This window comes from Poecilia formosa, unplaced genomic scaffold (genome assembly GCF_000485575.1).
Source record: "Poecilia formosa unplaced genomic scaffold, Poecilia_formosa-5.1.2 Scaffold254, whole genome shotgun sequence".
Taxonomy (NCBI): domain Eukaryota; kingdom Metazoa; phylum Chordata; class Actinopteri; order Cyprinodontiformes; family Poeciliidae; genus Poecilia; species Poecilia formosa.
Window position 1 is genome coordinate 95,150 of NW_006800193.1, and position 19,384 is coordinate 114,533.

The window sequence follows — 19,384 nt, forward strand, 5'->3', positions numbered from 1 at the left end:
GTCTGGCTGCGAATGACAAACTCGACAAATTTCAGAGGACCGACTCAGCCGTGTGGGTGGCAGATGTGGACAGCGAGACGATTTTCCATCGAGAACAATAACACCTACACGGCGTCCAGTGTTTGAGAACATACTCTCCCCCAAGAACTAAAAGATTACAGTAAAAAAAAAAAATCACAGTTTCTTTTCATGTTGCTTTTACCGAGATGTAAATCTGCACAGTTCTACAATCTTCACAGTCATCGCCCCACATTGCCGGCATTTATTTACATCTATAAAAACCTGGGATTTTCATTAATATTATGAGTTAGGTGTATATTAACGTTAATCCAGCATACACAGTTGAAATATATGTTGCATTTTGTATGCAAATAGGAAAAACGGACATAATTTGGCAAAAGCTCTGACTGCTACATGGTGGAAAACTTCTTCTACTACAATGAACGGTATGTGTAACGTATGTATGTGCATTGGTGGTATGTATGCGTCACTGCTGTTGTGTAGCTTAATACCTTAAGGCTGATTTGTGACAACAGTTGCATGTGGTTAAATGACTTGTGATGGTAAAACCTTGCAAAGATATTCACTGTTTCACATTGGAACCATATACCACAATGTATTTCATTTATACAACACACAGAAGCCCAAGATTGTAATGTAAAAAAAAAAAAAAAAAGAAGTTCAAGTGCTAAGAATAGTCTTGCCTTTGTCCTTTCAAAATGCAAATCTCCTGCAGATTGTTTCGAAGGGTAGTAGGCAGCGTACTGACAACGTTATTCTTTCGTCTGCGGATCCCTGCATGCAGCATTAGTATAACACCTCAAACAGCAGGAATGTGACCACTGAGACAGACACATGTGTCCTCCAAGTAAAAAAACTGTGGTGGTGGTACACATAGAGTATAGCTGACAGCTGAGCACCAGTTCATCAAGCTGTCATAGTAAGTAAGGTCTCAGGAGCCGCAGACGTGAGCTCCTCACGGCCGTTTCTGCTGTCAGTCATTCCACAGTGGGTGATAAAGTAGCTGCAGCTCCTGCTGCAATCTCCATTAATGCAACACACAGCACTTTTTTTTTTACCGCTGTTAAAAAAAAAAAAAAAAAAATCATCAGTCATTCGAAGCTGTTTGGGATTTGAGAACATTTTGATGGTTTGTATTTACTCCTCTGAGGCTGAGCATGTTCTTACGTCTCTGAAAGCGTCCTCCTATTGGTCCAATTTGCCCTTTGAAAGAAACCATTTCTCAGCCTAATTAAATTGGTCCTAGCGAAATTGCCTTAATAATGACTTTAAGAGGACTTGTCCTCTAGCAGCTATCTGCGAGAAGTGAAATATGGCGGTCGCGCTGTCTGTGGTGACACAGTGAGCCGAGCTGCAACAGAACAGGACATTGATCCAATCTGCAGACAATTAGTAACGACTTATTACACCCAAATGGGGCTGTGTTCATCACCATCTGTCCACGAAGAACAGCCTGCAGGCTCCGTGGTGAAACTCCAGGAATCGATCGTGTGACGAAAGCAACATCTTACCACGAACAAAATGCTTAGCTTGAATACACAAACTCTCGCGGCTGGTTTTGTGTTCAAACATTTATATTAGTACGTTTTATTTATTTTTTTTAGTTTCCCAATACCTTTTGCTGTTTAATGAGGGATGATTGAGCAAAACTTTAATATGCAAAAGAAAAACAGATTAAAAGAGCATGAAAGACGGGAAATGGGATAGGGAGACGCCCTGGTCTGCAAAAAAAAATAAAAAATGGGATGAGAGGATTAAAATTTAGCATGAAGAAGAGGGTGAGAGAAAAAAAAAACATCATCTGGGGGGGAAGAGGGAAGCTATCATACATTTCTTCATGTCTTAATGCTGGCTGCAGCTTATGATTAATTACACACCAGTCTTAAAATAGGTTGCTTCCCCATTCCCTACTTTGTGTCTGTCTTCTGCCACACAGAAAAAGAAACAGAAGAGAGAAGAGTCCAAAGAAGGGCATGGATGTCCTGCGCAGAGCAGGATGAAACAGACAAACGGAGAAGGGCAGACACAGTAAAAGAGAGATTACATAAGACTCCCAAGAGATCCAGCTTTGGGAGTCGAGGTCCCAGATTGTGGGACATTCGGTATTATCTGCCACAAATATTGAACTCGGCGAAGTTTGTGAAATTTAAAACTTTCTGGCAAACTGAAAACCTTGAGACGCACCAAACAGAGGAACATGTGTATGCAACGTTGCACATCCCCCAAAACTCTCAAACTGAGTAGTTTCCAAATTCAACTGGAATGCCGTAATAATAAACTCTGCATGTATAAATGTGCAACACACACACACATGCACACACACACACACGCATAAAAAAAAAGCAAACTTGCACATGCAGTGTATATAAACACCTGCTCATCCAGCTGCGGCGTGGCTATGCTTATACTCAGTGAACCTTGTAATAGCTTTGCTGAGACAGAGATCATGCTTCAGCCTGTTCAAGTGTCGCTCCCTCTATGAAAGTGATAAGCCATCACCTGGGCCCGAGAAGAGCTTTAAACTTTAATGCCATACTACGTCGCTAAGAGGTACTGAAGCACAGAATGGTTGGAGCCATATGCGCGGCGGAAATAATCTCCAAAGTAAGGTCTTAAACGGGCGCTGTGCGAGCTCGATGAGTCCGAGGTGTAAAATATTCATACCGTCACTTGCATGATGGCTGCAAAAACATGTGTTGTATGATTTAAGAAGGCATGAATTATGCATCGGCAAAAGTGGCCTCATAACAGCGAAACTATATTTCACCTTGAAGGTCTGACTCCGTTTGGAAAGCCCACAGTGAGTCGGGAGCTTTCAGCGACTGAGCTGAACAAAGATAAGAACATGGGGTATTGATTTTAAAACACTGAAATAAAAACTTGAAGTATGTCTTACCAGAAAATGTTGTGACAGCTACATTTATCTATAACAAGATAGAGAATTACAAGAATACAGTTTTAGGGATTGTAACGTTGCAAAACATCTAAAGCTTGTTGAAATGTGTGGGGCAGCAAAAAGTAATGTGAAACGACATTCTGTGATTTTCCTGCTCCAAGACAAGCTTTACCTTATGCTGTTTTTTTTAAATAGGAAACTGTCATTTGATTTGTTATAAGTTGAAATAATCAAGTGGGCAAATGGTTGAAGAAATTAAGGAAAAAGAGAATACATGCACCTTCTGGAAACAAGTCTGTAAAAAACAACAAAACAAAACAAAAAAAAACTTTCAGGCCGGAGTCACGTGGCAGCATTCCGAAATCAAGCAGCTCATTTGCTCCAGACGAGCTATAACTTCTGCCACAGCAAGCTAAACAAGTCAGGGACGGAAACAAGAGACCCATATTTTTGAAATATAGACCCAAATGCAGTCTAATATGGGGCTGAAGACCCCAGCGCATCCTTGGATTTCTTCGAAGTGGTTCATTTACGGAGCTGGCTTGTGAGGAGAAAGAGAGGGCAAGAGGATGGCAGAGGAGAGGCAAAAAGATGAATCTGCGTGTTGGAGCAAGTGACGTCAGCAGACGCCACGGCGGTCACCAGAAAAGCCAAACGACTGTTATTCTGACTCTAAAATCTGGAACCAGTTTCCCTTGAAGTCAATGTCCCAAAAGAGAAGACTCCGCGTTACTGAAAACAAGGCTTTTGCTCTTTGGTTGTCATTCTAAATAAATGCCAAATAGTAATCAGGGATGAAAAATAAACCAGTCAAACCAGTCTACTTCCATTATTAAAATGTTACCTCAGGTCTCATGTTTTTCAAATTTAGCCACTGCTTTGCTGCCAATTTGAACATCATTTCAGCAGCAGCAACATTTTGGATAACTCCAACTTGACCGTGTTCATTCATAAAACTTGATTTGGGAGATAATGAGAACTTTAACTAGAAAAATTTTAGGGGAAACTCACTTTTTTATATTTATAATTGATGTGGGAATTAATTTAAAATGTAAAAGCTTGTGACTGCTGTGCATGTGTGTGATTATGTATGCGCAGCAGAGGCTATTACACATGGAAATAAATTAATTTTGGATTTTTTTTTTTATGTTTGCCTCTCCTGTTGCTTTAATTTTAACAATATAAACTAAAAGCTCATGCTCAAGCACAATTGATATGATATGCTGTGTTTCTTCCATGGATAATGTAGGCAGAGAGGAAGACCAGCTGGTTAAGGATGAAGTCCTAGTTACCGTTACCCTAAAAACATACAAATAAACAATAAAAAAAAAAAAAAAAAACAACTGCTCCATGAAATGCATCCTCAGTGCATTTCAGCATCTGGACTTGATCAAAACTGATTCGCTGACGTTCGAACAGAAAATCAAATTGAGGTAAAAACGGATTATTTGAAATAAACATTGGTTGTTATGTCAATGTGCAATAGAATTTCTTCTAAATAAATAGCTCCAAAAATCAAAAATATTACTGCAAAGGTTAAAACGAGAGACACGTATGCAGTAAAAGAAGGAAGGTCAATCAGTGCATGTGGCTGTACAGCTCTTTCATCACTACTTGAAGATCAGGTGAGGTGAGCAACCACCGGGTTCCAAAAGTGATTTTTAGTGAAACGATGGAACCTCGACTTCACCTCGACCAGCGTCTCCGGATTCCCCCCAAAGCCTCCTGCACGGTTTGGAAGTGCGTTCATGTTTTAAAGGGAAGGCTGCGCATGGAGGAGGCACAGTGCTGTCATGACTGTACCGATCCTGAGCATTGCAGACTCTGGCAAACTAGGACTGATGAGCACAGCAGGGGTCAGAGCCGCTATTTCAGTTCTTCTGACCACATGCTGCGCTCTGAGTCCAACTGCACACACACACACACACACACACACACGCACACACACACACACTCTCGTATGTGTCTGTGTAACAGAGTGTCAGAGGATGAAAACATCTCCGGATGCTGAATCTGCTCGGCTATGTCAGGCACAGCATTTCATTTCTAAACTGTTGCCCGTGTAGTATATTTAGACCAACTCAGTCATTATTTGTGAGATTATTTGCCAGTTACTTATTAGACCGCTGTTAATTCGGTTCACACTTTACTGCTCCAAGTTAACCCAGTAAGGTACAGTGCCTTGAAAAGCCTCCATAGACTTTTCATACTGTGTTTTCATTAATGCCAACACAAAGAAGTGCGTAATTTCTTCTTCGAAGAGGAAAGGAAATTACATGAGGTTTCCAGCATATCTTGCAAATAAGAATCTAAAAATTGTTGAATGCATTTGTCTTCACTGCCTCCACGGGTTAAAACTTTAGAAAACAAACTTTTGCTGCAATTTCAGCTGCATGACCTTTGGGGATGCAACTAATAGCTTTGCATACTGACATCTTATAGACATGATAGCTCTGCCTGCATGTTTAGGGTTGTTATCCTGCTGGAAGGGGGACCGCTTCCTCTGTCTCAAGTCTTTGTCAGCATCCAACAGTTTTGTATTCGCTGACAAAACGTCATCCTGTGAAGAGATTTTCCTACATGAGCAGAAGATATCTGCAGCTCCTCCATAGTTATCTTCAGCTACTGCTCTGATTTACAACCTCCATTACCATCCTCTCAATTGATTTGGACGGGCTTCAAAGATGTGCAGATATACATGTCTGCTCGATATCATGATCGATATCTTATGAAATATTTTAAAGTCGAGATTTTCTTTTATAAGCCAGCCCCGTTTTAAATTTGTGTTCATCCCCGACTCGTCCCGTATGTTCTCTGACATTCATGAATATCTCTGAAAGGCCATGTTGTGTTATTAGACGCAAAAATGAAAAACACGAAAAAACGAATTACGGTAAAATAGCTCTGAGAATTACCAGTTCTTTTTTTCCCCCCCCTCCTCCCGGATACATCCAGTTACTGTAAATTACTTTCTTCTCAGCAACATACACTGTTTTTGTCAAACGCGCACAAGCAAAACACACAAACTCAGAAGAGAGCGCGACTCCGGCCCGCGCAGCTACACGGCCAGAAGCCTGAGACAGCAGAAAGCGGCAGATGTGCTCGCAGTGAGAACCTTGTAGCTCGAGCATCACAGTGAATCGGCTTGGAAGGGATGAGGGAGGAGTAATGTGTCGGCAGTTCGATCCGCTGGCCTCCACGGTGAGACTGACGCACAAATTGAGAGTCTGTCGTTACAACACCGGCCTGGTAGCATCCCTGCTCATCCTGAACAAAAGGCATTATTGGCAGGGAAATAACCTGCTGTAGTTTCTCATAACATGCAGATTGAATCCTGTGTCTTTTCCTCCAGCTCTTATTGATGTGTTTTGGTTATTTTTTTCAGGACATTTTCAAGACATTACAAAGTAGGACTTACCCCTACGTTAGCATATTTTTATTCTCATTATTCCGTTTGGTGTTCGACGTGCAGCAAATTGAAAACGTTGAACTGACTTGTCTTACAGTAGGTCAGTTAATGTGCAGGAAAACCCAAACATACAGATAGAGACGTGTTAAATCTAAATAATTTGTGCACAATCGAGTAATCAGTGTTCAAGTATTTCCATTTGTGATTATGTGGACAGGGAAATTACATTCAGATCATATTTTAGAGTGGCGTCAAGAATATGTAAAAAAAATTTACAATGTTTTTTTTAACCAGTTTTAACTTACTGACTGAATTTGGGCTTTTTAGCACCAAAATAGACCCATAAAACACCAGTTGAAAAAGTATTTTATAAAAAAAAGTAGATGTTTCGCTGTCGATGTGTTTTCTCTCAACTGGAAATTGGAGCAAACACAATTCTCTTAACTAATGTATGCACCAGGTGGGGTGTGAAATGGGCAGAATGTGATGAGAGCATAAAATGGAAAGCAGTGATATGCTCTGATTTATGTTTCAAACTTCCCTGTAATTTCAGCTGGTCCTGCACTCAGCTCAACCTGAATCTGTGAGCAAGGAAAATATAAAACTTTAGCTGTTGCTGCTGCACTTTACGTCCATTTGCTGGAGTAGCTTATTTCCTCATGCAGCCTCTTTCCACTTTATTTTCCACAAATATTTGAAGCGGTTTCAAAATGCCATAATTGGACAGACCTTAAAAAACTGTCCAATCTATGCATGGGAAAAAGAAGCAAACTTTGAAATGCTGCTTTAGAGGTTTGAGATGCCTTCTCTTTCGCCAGTCATCCATGTTTTTGTCTTTTCTTTTAATGTTTTTTTTTTTTTTTTAATAAAATTTTAAGCAAAATTTGTGGTCAGTTTAAACCCATCGGTGGATGGATGGATACTCCATCCAGACAAAGGCCTTATCTAAACACTTTGATCAAACTCTATACTCTCTTTTGGATTATTTGTGTGGGTGAATAAGTGCGAATGCGTGAGTTTGAATGTGTGTGTACGTGTGTTTATACAGAGTAGGTGTGTGTGTGTGTGTGTGTGTGTGCGTGTGTGTGTGTGTGTGTGTGTGTGTGTGGATAAGGTTTTTGGTAGTTACACTGGTGAGGATGGTAGCTCGCGCCGCTCGGCACAAAGAACAGCCATGGGCAGGTAGTCTTGGCTCTTGGAGCTCGCTGCAGCCTCAGGCAGAAAGACACCTGGCGCCTCCACAGAGTAGCCGCACAGAGGCAGGTCAGCAGTGAAGCGTAGGAGTAGCAGCCCCCCAGGCCAAAGAGGCACAGAGACAGATGCAGAGAACAGAACCAACACCAACGCATCGCCACGTCCCCTGGCGAAGGCCGAGCCCAGCAGTCGAGCACCACTCCCCTCCCCCTGGTGTTTGCAGGGTATATTTGAGTCTGTGTTGAAGTGAAATGTTGCTGTGAAGGCAAGCCTGTGTCCAACCCACATTTAAATTTTGTAGAAGACTACGACATTTAGCTCGGTTTCTTACTTTCTGAGTGCAATACCATTGTTTGTATCAATTTCTGCTAAATGAAGCACACTGGTTTACATCTGGAGCTTGATTTCTTAATTTGCTTAATTCGCTTTAATTGTGGGGTTTAAACAAAACAGGCTATAGGTTATGGGGTACAAAGATTTTTCTTTCATAACAACCCATTACTGACCTTTTGAGAGACCCTGATTGACTCAAAGCTGGTTAATAAGTCTCTCTTTGGCTGAAAAGATTTTATTAATTTTGCCATCTCCATCGACTTCATAAAGTTCAACAAAAGGACCATAAACAGAAGCGTCACAGTTAAACGGTTTAAAGTTTCTGAGCTGCTGAATACCCATTCCCAAGGAAACACACACATCCACAGCATTCCAGCTTCACTGACCTCCTGAGGTATCCTGACAGCAGGGGAGACAGAGAGATTGGCTTTCAATCCATGTCTGAATCCTAACAACGACCCACCTTATACAATGTGAATGAGCTCCTGCCAGTAGCAGCTCTGAAAAAAGACTTTCCAGCACAGCTCAACATTTTTCATAATTCACAACACGCCGTCTATAATCTCTGCATATTTTGGCCTTCCTCCCTTTGTTACTTGTCATGTTCTTGCCTTCCCACAAATCTGTGCTGCGAGGACAGATCAGTGGTCGTGCCTGTCATAATCAGCACAGAGAGACCCCCCCCCCGTCCATCACATCCACCTGCTGTGGGGGCTGGCGGCTGCATGATTCGTTTTGACTGATGCCCGGGACCACCAAAGGCCTCAGCCGTCGCGGCGCCCTGAGTGGGAGAGAAGTCATTTGGGCGATTTTGAAAGCTGTGAGAAACTCCAGATGGGCGCACTCACACTCCCCACCTCACACTCCTCTATAGATTCAAAGCGACCTCAATTTGGACTCATACATTTCAGCGTTAACCTTCATGGCAGCCGACTCCATTTCCGAGGACACGAGCCTCGGCGCATGTTTTTGACTAAACTGTTGATGGATATACATTTGTCTGACAACAACTTTAAAAATAGACCCAGAATAGCAGCACAAGGATCCAGCTCTTCAGATCCGCTCCATTGCTCACCACGCCTGGATTCTCGTATGTCAGATGCAACATTGAACAGTGTCGCTCAGGCTGTTCATGCCGCTTTTTCTTAGATTTTGTCACAGTGGCGTTTTATGTGACATACCAAAATGAAGTGGCACATTTTTTTTTGTGAAGTGGAAGGAATACGGGAGTTTGAAACTTCTTCTTTTTTTTTTTTTTGCCTCTACCAGCATTGTGCATCCTGAAATTGAAAGTTATGCACTTGCATTTTTAGCAAGACAAGCTTGAACTCATCATACTACCACACTTTGATCATTTATTTGGCCACTTGATGGACTTCAACTGCACATGATGTCCAAATCCGATGTGCATCTTCAGTGACTGAGATCATAAAAGTCAGAGAGAGAATTATATGTCTTTTTCTCTCCCTTTCACAGTTATCTATTATTTTGTGTTGGTCTGACATATAAAGTCACAAAATGCGCGAAAAAGAGGCATGGACACTTTCCAGGGCACCATACTTGCAATGTGATCTGAAATCTCAGTTTGTTTCCCCGTCTCTGATCTCCTGAGGGACCAGCAGGTGGAAAAGTGAAATATTCTTTCACCTGCAGGAAGGATTTTCTGGTCTTTAATCTGGTTTAGTCTCAATGCTCCATTGTGATGCTTGCATAACCTCACCAGGTTAGACTTTCCCAGTCTGCACACACACACAATGACATCCGCACAGAGGATTTTATTCTGTCTGACAGTTTGCTGTCAAGCTATCTGTTTCAATCCATCCCTCCCGTAATCTCCCAATTGGTGGCATACAGAGGTGATGTTGTTCTTCGCTTTATGAAACTCCACGCACCATCGGGGGCCCCAAGGCTGTACCTGACAGTAAACACTGACACGAAGGGATTCATAACGGGGAAAGAAATAAAAAGGCCTCTCTCACTGAACTGCAGGCTGAGATTTTAATGGGGTGACATAAGGCTCAGCAGAGGTCTTCTTTTATCTGGTTTAAGGAGGTGTTTAAATGAAAATGACTGCTATAAAAAAAAAGGTGGAGATGAAGCCACCCGGAGACGGCTGATGGCTTCATCTGCCGTGTGGCTGAATGTTTTGTTCTTCCCCCTCAGCGAATTGTTTGATCTAAATAGTCCGATACAATTACGAGAAAAAGGAGAAAAATGTTTCTCATACTTGGCTTGTATGAAACATTCAGTGAGGTAAGTAAAAAAAAAAAAAGATATAAACTTAGGCTGTGTAGTAATAAAAAAAATACATCGTTTAACAGCATGTTTTTCGCTCAAGAAATCCAGGAAGTGAATTTAATTTAGCACATGCCTTGCCCTCCAAAACATCATAACAGGGCTACAGAATGAGAAAATATTCAGAATATAGCATTTTATTTTTTATTGCACCTGGAGGTTTTCTACGTGGAACAACGGTTCAGTCATTCCTCTGCTATAACAGCAGCTTTGGGTCATGCAGTCCAAATAAATAAATAAATAATAAAAACAGAGCTTCCTGTGATGAGACTCCTGGAGGCAGAATGATCGCCAGGTTTTGTTGTGGCAGCAAAGATAATAAAGCACTTTATGATGCTATAAGGAAAAGTCGATTCCAAATAGCTTTTGTTTGCCTTTCTGACTATCTGCAGAACGTTAAGTGAAAATCCTGATGGTTCATTAGCTTTACAAACATAACAGTTTCATTGACTTTTACATCCCTAAATGAACACTTTCGTTCAAAATGTCACCGAGCAAAGATAACGGCTACTTTCCATCAGAAGACCAGAAATGTTTGGGGGGGAGTTTCTCTCTCCTTGAACACCAAAGTCGTTTTGTGCAAAATAGATTAGTGTTTTGAAAATAGTACAAGTGTAGAAAATGTGACATTGCTCGTTAATACATGATCTTTCATGATAAAGTACTCTATGCCCACAGAGAGTTTGTGAGTGTACTGCCTGCTGCAGCTCCCTCTCTGTATGTAACTGCGTCCCGTTACAAATGTGAGCAAAACTTTGCTGATATTCTGCAAATGTTGAAAAAAAAACCCCACAATTTTGTTATTTCACCGTTTCCATTGAAATTACATCTGAATAAGTTTGTCAAGGCAATAAGTAATTAAAAAACATGCAGCGCCACCATCCTCCTGCCACTTCCTGTCGTCTTCATTTTTTCTGGCAGTAGTAACATCCGGTTGCTGACCGCATGACTCTTGTGTTTTCTTTGCAGTTTTTGCCAAATAAGCTATGAAGTTTACCAGAAATTGCGTGTGCCATGAACATACCATACAATACAAGCTAACACAGAATATTATCGATCAGGAATGGACCGATTCTTAAGTATTAGTTCTTTTGGAGTTTACTGAAATGAACTAAAGCTACCAAGATTTAAAAAGTTGTGAGAGCTGCTTAAATTTTCATTCCTGTGGTTTTTGCAGTTTAGAGCCCTGTTAATGACATGCCACAAAAAGTGCAGGAGTGACTGAAGTCTATCCTGGCTGCATGGAGCAAAGCAAGGCCCCTAACCCAAAGGTTGGTTAGCTTTGTGCAGTCTTATCAACAGAAAGACAAATCTGGCTGTAATTTGTTTTAAAATGATAGAAAAAAAATCCTAGATTTTTGTTTCAAAGTTCGCCTCCTTCGCTAGAGGACCCAAATTTGGGTCCTCAGCGCTTGCCCCAAAAAGATCATTTAAAAACACATGCTATACATTTATCAATATAGGTATATTGCATATCCACGTATCGAGAAAAAGCTCTTCTAAATGATATAAACAATATTTTCTACCTCAACAACACCCAGCTTGAACACTAAGCAGCTTGATAAAAAGAAACGCAATTAGATGCTAACGAGGCATATCCGGTAAAAAACGTAACAATGACAGAGCATCGAGGCCCAGTGCCCACAAACTATCTATCACAGTAAAGCCGAAGCTCTGCCGTTTCCAACAATGCCAGAGTCACCACGCTACGTGCAAAATTCACTGAACCAGCAGCTAAAGAAGAAAAAAGGAATAGCTAATTTCACGAAGCTAAAAGCATAAATTCAGTCCTACCTTTGCTGTTTCGTGTTTTTTGATACCAAAACAATTAAAATAAACTCTGTAGTTCTTGAGACACATTCAATTCATTTTTGGCATGTTATTTTCAGCCATATTTCTCAAAAACAGGCCGTGAGTCGGAGAGGATATACTTTGGCACTGATATTTTTACTCAAGGTAATCAGACAATGAGAATCTCACCAACACTTGGTCATTAACATGTTTGCAGTATGATCGGTCACTGCTTTCTACCCTTTCTGCTGTTCAAGGGGATACAGAAAGTCTTTTCTCTCTCTCACCACACAGTGGTGTGGAAATCCATTTCATCACACTCTATGATGGAACCTGGTGTCCCTAAAGGGTACATTGTTACAAATCCCACTCATTTAATAAGGGGCTGCCAAGTGCACCGGATTAGATTCAGCAAGAGTGTTTGATATGGACAAATTGAGGAATTACACCATTAGAAGAAAGAATAAGAGAAACTTGCTGAGGAGAAGCAGAGCGAACAATGGCAGATTAAGCAGGGAGGTGACTGGCGAGGTTCGACGGGTCCAGAGGACATTTACAGTTCGACGGGAATTGACCGCGCCGTGTTGTAGCACGCTGGAGTTCAGGGAGCTATCGAAACATTATGCCAGGGGCTGCCTCAGCAATGACCAGAGGAGTAATAAAAGGAAAAGTCAGGGATAAGAGAAGCATGGGAGATAAAAAGGAAAGTAAGTAGGGGATAGGGAGAGAAAAAGAGGGTTAGTGGGAATAAAGACGGGAGCAACAGGGAGAAAGACAGTAGAAAAATCAATAGACTTCTATATGCAGTTTTGAGAACATGCCCTCGCTCTGCTGCAGACAGCCTACCCAAGGTCCCCAACAGACAGACTGAACATCCATCCACAGACCCAATCTGACAATTTGCCACCACAGGCTGTCCCCGTCACATGCACACACAGCACACACACACACACACACACACACACAAACACACACACTCATCATATGGGCTGTTCTCCTCCAAATCTAGTGCTCTAATTTGGTTGTGGGCTGGCTGCCGTGTTATTGATGTTGCCAGGGGTCTGATCCATCTTTAGTCAGGGACAAGGCTTTAGTCAAGATGACAATAACTCAGAGGCATCCTGTTCCCTGCTTGCCAGAGCATCAGACTGGCATCAGTAATTTAGAGGCTGGATAGATAGCCAATAATACTATATGCCCCAGCGTTGCTTCATCACCCAAGAGGGGCTGGATGTCAGCGCTGCCTAGCCTCCTTGCTGTAAATTTCCATTACGGCTAGCATGTTTTAGACTGGAAATCAATTCTGTAATTTTTTTTACTAACTCTTACAAAACTTTGTGAAATCTCGGGTTGGGAGTTGCACAGTATGAAAGCAAGAGAGTTATTACAAAAGAAATATGAAACGAAACGTGTGCGCCGCCTTGCAGGGTATGAAATGAGGGATGAAGACATTTTCTGAGTGTGTTTCTGTGTTTGTTTTTAATGGTGTGACACAAAAGATAAATTATTGAATTTTTATCCAGCGTGAACTTGCCTCACTTGTGCTTCTTTGTTTAGATTTAGCTGGATAATGTGCGTATGTATGCGTGCGCGTGTGTGCGTGTGTGTGTGTGTGAACTGCTTTGTGTTGCTTTTAGCTGGAGGCTACCACATTGGGGAATTGCAAAGGGTTCATGTGGAGTTATGTAACAGTCCAGTGTCTTATCAAAAGCAATATACTGCCAAACAGAGCACAGAGGGGCCTGAGCCTGGCCTGATAACAATGAATGACATGTGAAACAGAAAAAAAAACAACAAAAAAACGAACAAGGCAAAGATGGAGAGAAGCAATATAGTCTCTGTAGTTGTGTGTGTCAGTGTGATCTCTGATCATTGATTAAAAAGATGTATGTACTCATACAGACAGCATTGTTGAGGACGTGCTCACCTCTCTCATTTCTTCTTCTCCAAGAGCGGTCTGTCCTCTTACCCTTCCCCTCTTCTCTGTCTGCTGCGACTTCAGCCGCACCAAAAAGCAACAGCTGCAAACAACACCAGCTAGGTGGCGCTGTGCTTCTTATTCCCTGCCAACTGCGAGGCACCAGTGAAACATGAGCTGGATGGAGAAAAACATTCTCTTGTCCTGACTGATTTCATTAAATGTTATTATGCAACCAGCAGCGGAGTGACATGGCAACGATTTGATGTAATAAATGACAGAAAATGACCTTCAGACACGAAGCTACATGAATTAGCTTGTGTTCGGCGAACAAATCAATCTGACATATTTACACATTCACTAAATTAAATGGCTGCATAATGGGCCACTGTCAGACTAGACGGCAAGCACACAGAATATATTAAGTGCACGCACTCAGTCTGGAGCAAACAGTGTTTGGTCTTTTATTATTTGATCGGCTGTGAGGTGATCTGTTGAGACCACGATGTAATCAGAATATCCCCTTGTTGCTATATTAAATGGATTCAGGTGAGTCCACTGCTTCAAATCACACAGTGAACACGAGCACAATTCTCAACAAAGGCAAAAAAAAAAAAAAACTACTATGACATACAGCACTCTGGTAGATAAAACATGGACATAAATGACTTACAAATCCCAGCAAATTACCATCTCTGTGGAAGATAAAATCATGCAAAAACAATATAGCAACTTTTTAAAACAACAAACACAGTAGTAGGCTAGTAAAACTGTTGTCAAAACGTTTTGGCTGCTGCACAGTGGTGCAGTTGGTAGAGCTGTTGCCTTGCAGCAAGAAGGTTCTGGGTTTGATTCCCAGCCCGGGGAGTTTGCATGTTCTCCCTGTGCATGCGTGGGTTCTTTCTGGGTACTCCGGCTTCCTCCCACAGTCCAAAAACATGACTGTCAGTTTAATTGGCCTCTCTAAATTGTCCCTAGGTGAAAGTGTGTGTGCATGGTTGTGTGTCCTGTCTGTCTTTGTGTTGCCCTGCGACAGACTGGTGACCTGTCCAGGGTGAACCCCGCCTCTCGCCCGGAACGTTAGCTGGAGAGAGGCACCAGTAGCCCTCCCGACCCCACTAAGGGACAAGGGTATACAGAAAATGGATGGATGGAACTAAGTGACTATAGAAAGCAATGTTTGTTCATCTACTTTGCCACAGTAGCAAGTCCAATTAAAGAAATAAAAGAGCACAGAGACAACCCCCCCACCTCCTCCAGAATATTCCTGTCATGGTGCACAACGAATGCGTGAGAGAAAAAAAGTTGAGGCCAGCACCCAAAACTGGGACAGAGTGAACGTGAGCAAACTGGAAAATGAGAAGAGACCGCAGTCAATTACAAGTCCCATCTTGTAGTTTGTGTCTGCATTGATTTGTCGGGCACTAGGTTCTCCATCGCTCCCCAGTTCATCTAATTGCACTCACTCTGACCCACTAATTACTTGCCTAAGACCTAGTTGGTCTCACCTCGCTGCAGTGCCTCGCTGTCTGCAGCTGTTTCTGTAAAAGCGTGGGAGTGAGAGAAAGGAAAAGAAAAAGAAGGAGAAGGCTAAAAAAAAAAAAACTAACCGAGAACCAGGGTTGAATAAAAATCCATTTTAGACAAGGAAGCACAGGGGACTGGCAAAATGAAACAACAGGCGACACAGGGGAAGAAACAGGGGAGTGGATGTTTTAAATTTGAGACATTTGATAGAAACTCTGAAGTCAGATGGCGTCCATGCAGCAATGATAACATCCTGCTGGCGCTTTAATCCGTCGCTTCTCATCAAGTCCCCTACAGACAGAGCCTTCCGGATATCTTCTGTTATTACTTTTTTTTAATTTTTTTTTTTTTTGCCACAGATAGATATTAGACATCTAATTAAAATAAATTTTAATATCAAACAAAAGTATGGTTTTATTTATTAAGAGACAAAAAAAAACTTACCCAAAACAACCTGTAGTTTTCACCTTGGACCTTTTTCCATGGTTTCAATTTTTGCCTCGTTCTTGTTTTTGAATATTGAACACAAATAAGACCCACCGTGTTTCTGGTTCTTTGTGGACTAACATGATTGTGCATGTGTTGTTTGCAGTTATTCTATGATGACCACAAAACTAAAACCTGTAAGATCTTGATTTGTGGGCAGTTTGGTGGATTCTAATAATTGAGCGTAATCATATAAATGTCAACCACAAAATGTGATTCAACGAGGGGTGTTTACAATCGGAGAACATTTGAGAGTGACAAACGCAAAAATAGATTAATTCAGTGAGAGGTAAAACATATTTCCACAGCAATTTCCACTTATGGAAATTCCTATTTATAAGCCAAATCACCTATAGCTGTGACTTTATCAATGCATTCATTTTCTGGTAATGTTAAAGGAACTTACCTGATGGGATGAGGCCGAAAGCCCAGTCAGGTACCAAACTGCCAAACGGGTTGCTTGTGTCCTTGTCCCCTGTGGCCTTTGTGGTTCTGAGCTCCTCCGGTTTTAACTCTGTGGAAGGCGTCCGGACACTTCCCACAACAAAAGATTCAGTAACTGCAGATCTGGATTCCATTCCTGTCAGGCCAATTTCAGAGTTTGTGGCTTTGGTGAGGAATTGAATGACTCCAGTTTGAGCTCCTTCGGTAGGCAACAGAGTCACTGGGAGAGGGTTCTGCTGGTCCAGTACACTAATGTTCTCCTGCTTTTCCTGAACCCATGAAATGGATATAGATGCTTCCTCTGCAGAAGAGGTGTCTGAAGTATTTTCTGAGATAATGACTGTGGTGGCAGGGTCTGTTCTGTGTGGCTCTGTGGCCAAAGGCTCCACTGTGGTCACTTCAGAAGATGTCAGTACCTCCAGCAGAGCTGCAGGTGTGGAAGCCATCTCCGTCTCTTTGCTCTCATCTTGTGTTTGCAAAGAAGACGGCAGAGAGAGCATCTCAGTCGGTCTGTGGACATAAAGTATCTCTCCCTTTGCCTCCTCAGCTGTGTCTGACTCCATGGCACCCTGAGGAGAGGCAGTGGGTTGATTAACCAGCAGCCACTGAGACAGAGTAGTGTACTCTCCCACTGCCAAGAAACTGCTTGGTTTGGGTGAAGCTTTGGGCGTGGGACTTAGTTTGACATCGATGCTGGCCAGCGTGTTGACTTTCATTTCAAAGCCAGCCGGAAAGCTGCTTCCATTTCCACTTCCCTCCACGTCTTTCTCTTCTCCTGACACAGCTCTGCCTTTGTCACTCAAAGCGCCTTCTAGATCCTGATCTTTGCCTTCGCCCGAGTAATTCTCCAGGTTCTCCTGATGAAGGGAGTCGGGCAGCGTCATCAGCTCCACAGGTCCTGCTTTAGATTCTTTTGGCTCCCAAGATTCTTGCTCATCCAGGTAGGCCATATTTGCAGGACGACCTCGTTTGTGACCGTTTTCTGACTTAATCGGCCAGCGGAAGTGAGTATTGGAGACGGAAGCAAGGAAATGGCCTTGCCTGGGACCCTGAAGACCAGATCTGTTGACATGTTTGTAAAGTGAGGAATTCTCAATGGGATCAGAATGAAGAAATTCTGCAAGAAAGACAGAGACATGGAGAAGCGATTAACATGATTCGAACACTTGGTGAGGATGTAAATTTATGGATTTGTAATTGCCAAAAAAAACAGATCACAGTTTTACAATGATTAGGAAAAGATGACACCATCTTAGCACAAGCTTGGCTTTATTGAGGCAAGCCATGCCAGGTTTCAGGTTAAACTGCTATTTTAAAATGATACAATTATAATTTAATGGAGTCTGACTAATACCAAATGAAACACATTTCTTTACAGATGTTTTATGACAATTTTGCACAGTTTTGCTATCCTTGGTTTCCTTTTCAACACCTCACCACAACTTATTCAAGATGTCTGCTGGAGATAGTTTTTATTAAAATGTTTTGTATTTACTCATTTATTTTAATGTCAGTTCTGCTGTCCGCAGCAGGAAACTACCAATGTCTGAAGGAATTTTTCTTTCGCAACATTTTTTCACATTGAAGATACACATTTTTGAAATCGAAACTAGTGTTCATCTTTAGACAAAAGGTAAGGTGTAGCAAAACAACTTAAAATGGACCGCTAATGAGAAGAGATAAGTTTCAAAGTGACAGAAAGGGATGGTAGAACAGGTGACTGATCATAAAGTTTCGTCTGAACAACCCATCACCGTTGACAGCGAGGTTTGCTAACAGCAAATAAACAAAAATTAACACAGGAATGCAGAAAAGTAAACACAAATACTAGAACATTTCTGAAGAAATTTAAATGGGGCCTGCCAAAGTGTGCCCGTCTGATGCTATAAATTACCATCAATGCTAAAGTAAGCTGCAATGTACTCAATAGCATGTGGAGAGTCACAAACATGTTGAGTAACATGGACTTACTCCATTCTGTATGTTAAAATTAGTGTACAAGTTAAAATGGGCCAAATTGCTAACATTAGCCTAAATGCTGTCGCTAGCATGTTGTTTTACATTTTCTTCCTCCATTCAGTATACTAAGTGTGACTAATAAATAAGAAAAATAGATAAAAGCTATTTTTAGGGAAAAGGCTAATGCTAATGGGGAGCAGTGAAATGCTAATGTTTGTGCAGTGTATCAACCGACAAAAGAGATGTAACTTCTATCATGAATATAGATTAGCCAAAAACCCTATAAATTACAATGAAATACTGTTACTTCTTCTAGTCACCAGAAGTAAGACCCATAATAATTTCCCCAGTAAGCCTCCCAGCAGTAGGTGGATAGAATGTTCAGTTCCAATGGTATCAATGACATCGGCAGTGATGTCATCACTCTATGATATCACAAGGGAATCTCTCTCTTGAATGTAGCTCACAGACAGTTTTCTCTGATCCGTTCCACAGTTCTATCGCGACAGATCACCCTTCAGAGCACGTTCGACGTTCAGAGAAGCAAGAAGTTACTACGATATAGATATGAAGCAGCAACAGATTGTTTGCGAACATGAAGCTTTTCCAGCTAAGCTTTCATGGGTCGACATGGTAGACCTCAATATCCAAGTCGACTACGACGCTGTCATTTTCCCTGTTGAAGATGACAGCCCCATTGAGCCGGAAGATGAATCAAAGATCCAGGGGGAATCAAGTCCTTCCGGCCACTTTGAGAGTCCAAGATCATTAGAAGTCAAGCAGGAAACAACACCCTCTGCTTGCTTCAAGATCACCCCCTCAGTGGAAGACGTGGCAGAGACTAGCCAACACGTCAAATATTTGACAAAGCAAGTAGATGATCTTAAAACAGAACTGCAGAAAATGAATTTTGAACTCCATGAGGAAAGAGACAGAAGGATTGAATGTCAGGCTGAAGTCAAGTCCCAGCAGGAGGAGATTCAAAGACTGCAAAACATGTTGGAAAAAGAACGTCACCTGCAAGTCAAACATGAACAGGTTTCTTGCTCTTCCAAAGTTACAACTGACAAGAACGTTCTTCAACAGCTGGAGTACTTCAAGTGGGAGGCTG

At 41.8% G+C, this 19,384-nt stretch overlaps 1 protein-coding gene across 2 annotated transcripts in view; it reads right to left on the reverse strand.

Moving 5' to 3' along the window:
• Positions 1–19,384, reverse strand: part of ncanb (neurocan b) — a 157,067-nt gene that overhangs the window by 58,078 nt on the left and 79,605 nt on the right. For both annotated transcript variants that reach the window (XM_007570033.2, XM_007570032.2), the window contains exon 9: positions 16,277–17,431. In XM_007570033.2, coding sequence (XP_007570095.1) covers positions 16,277–17,431 — 1,155 coding nt within the window. The remainder of the gene's footprint in view (positions 1–16,276; positions 17,432–19,384) is intronic.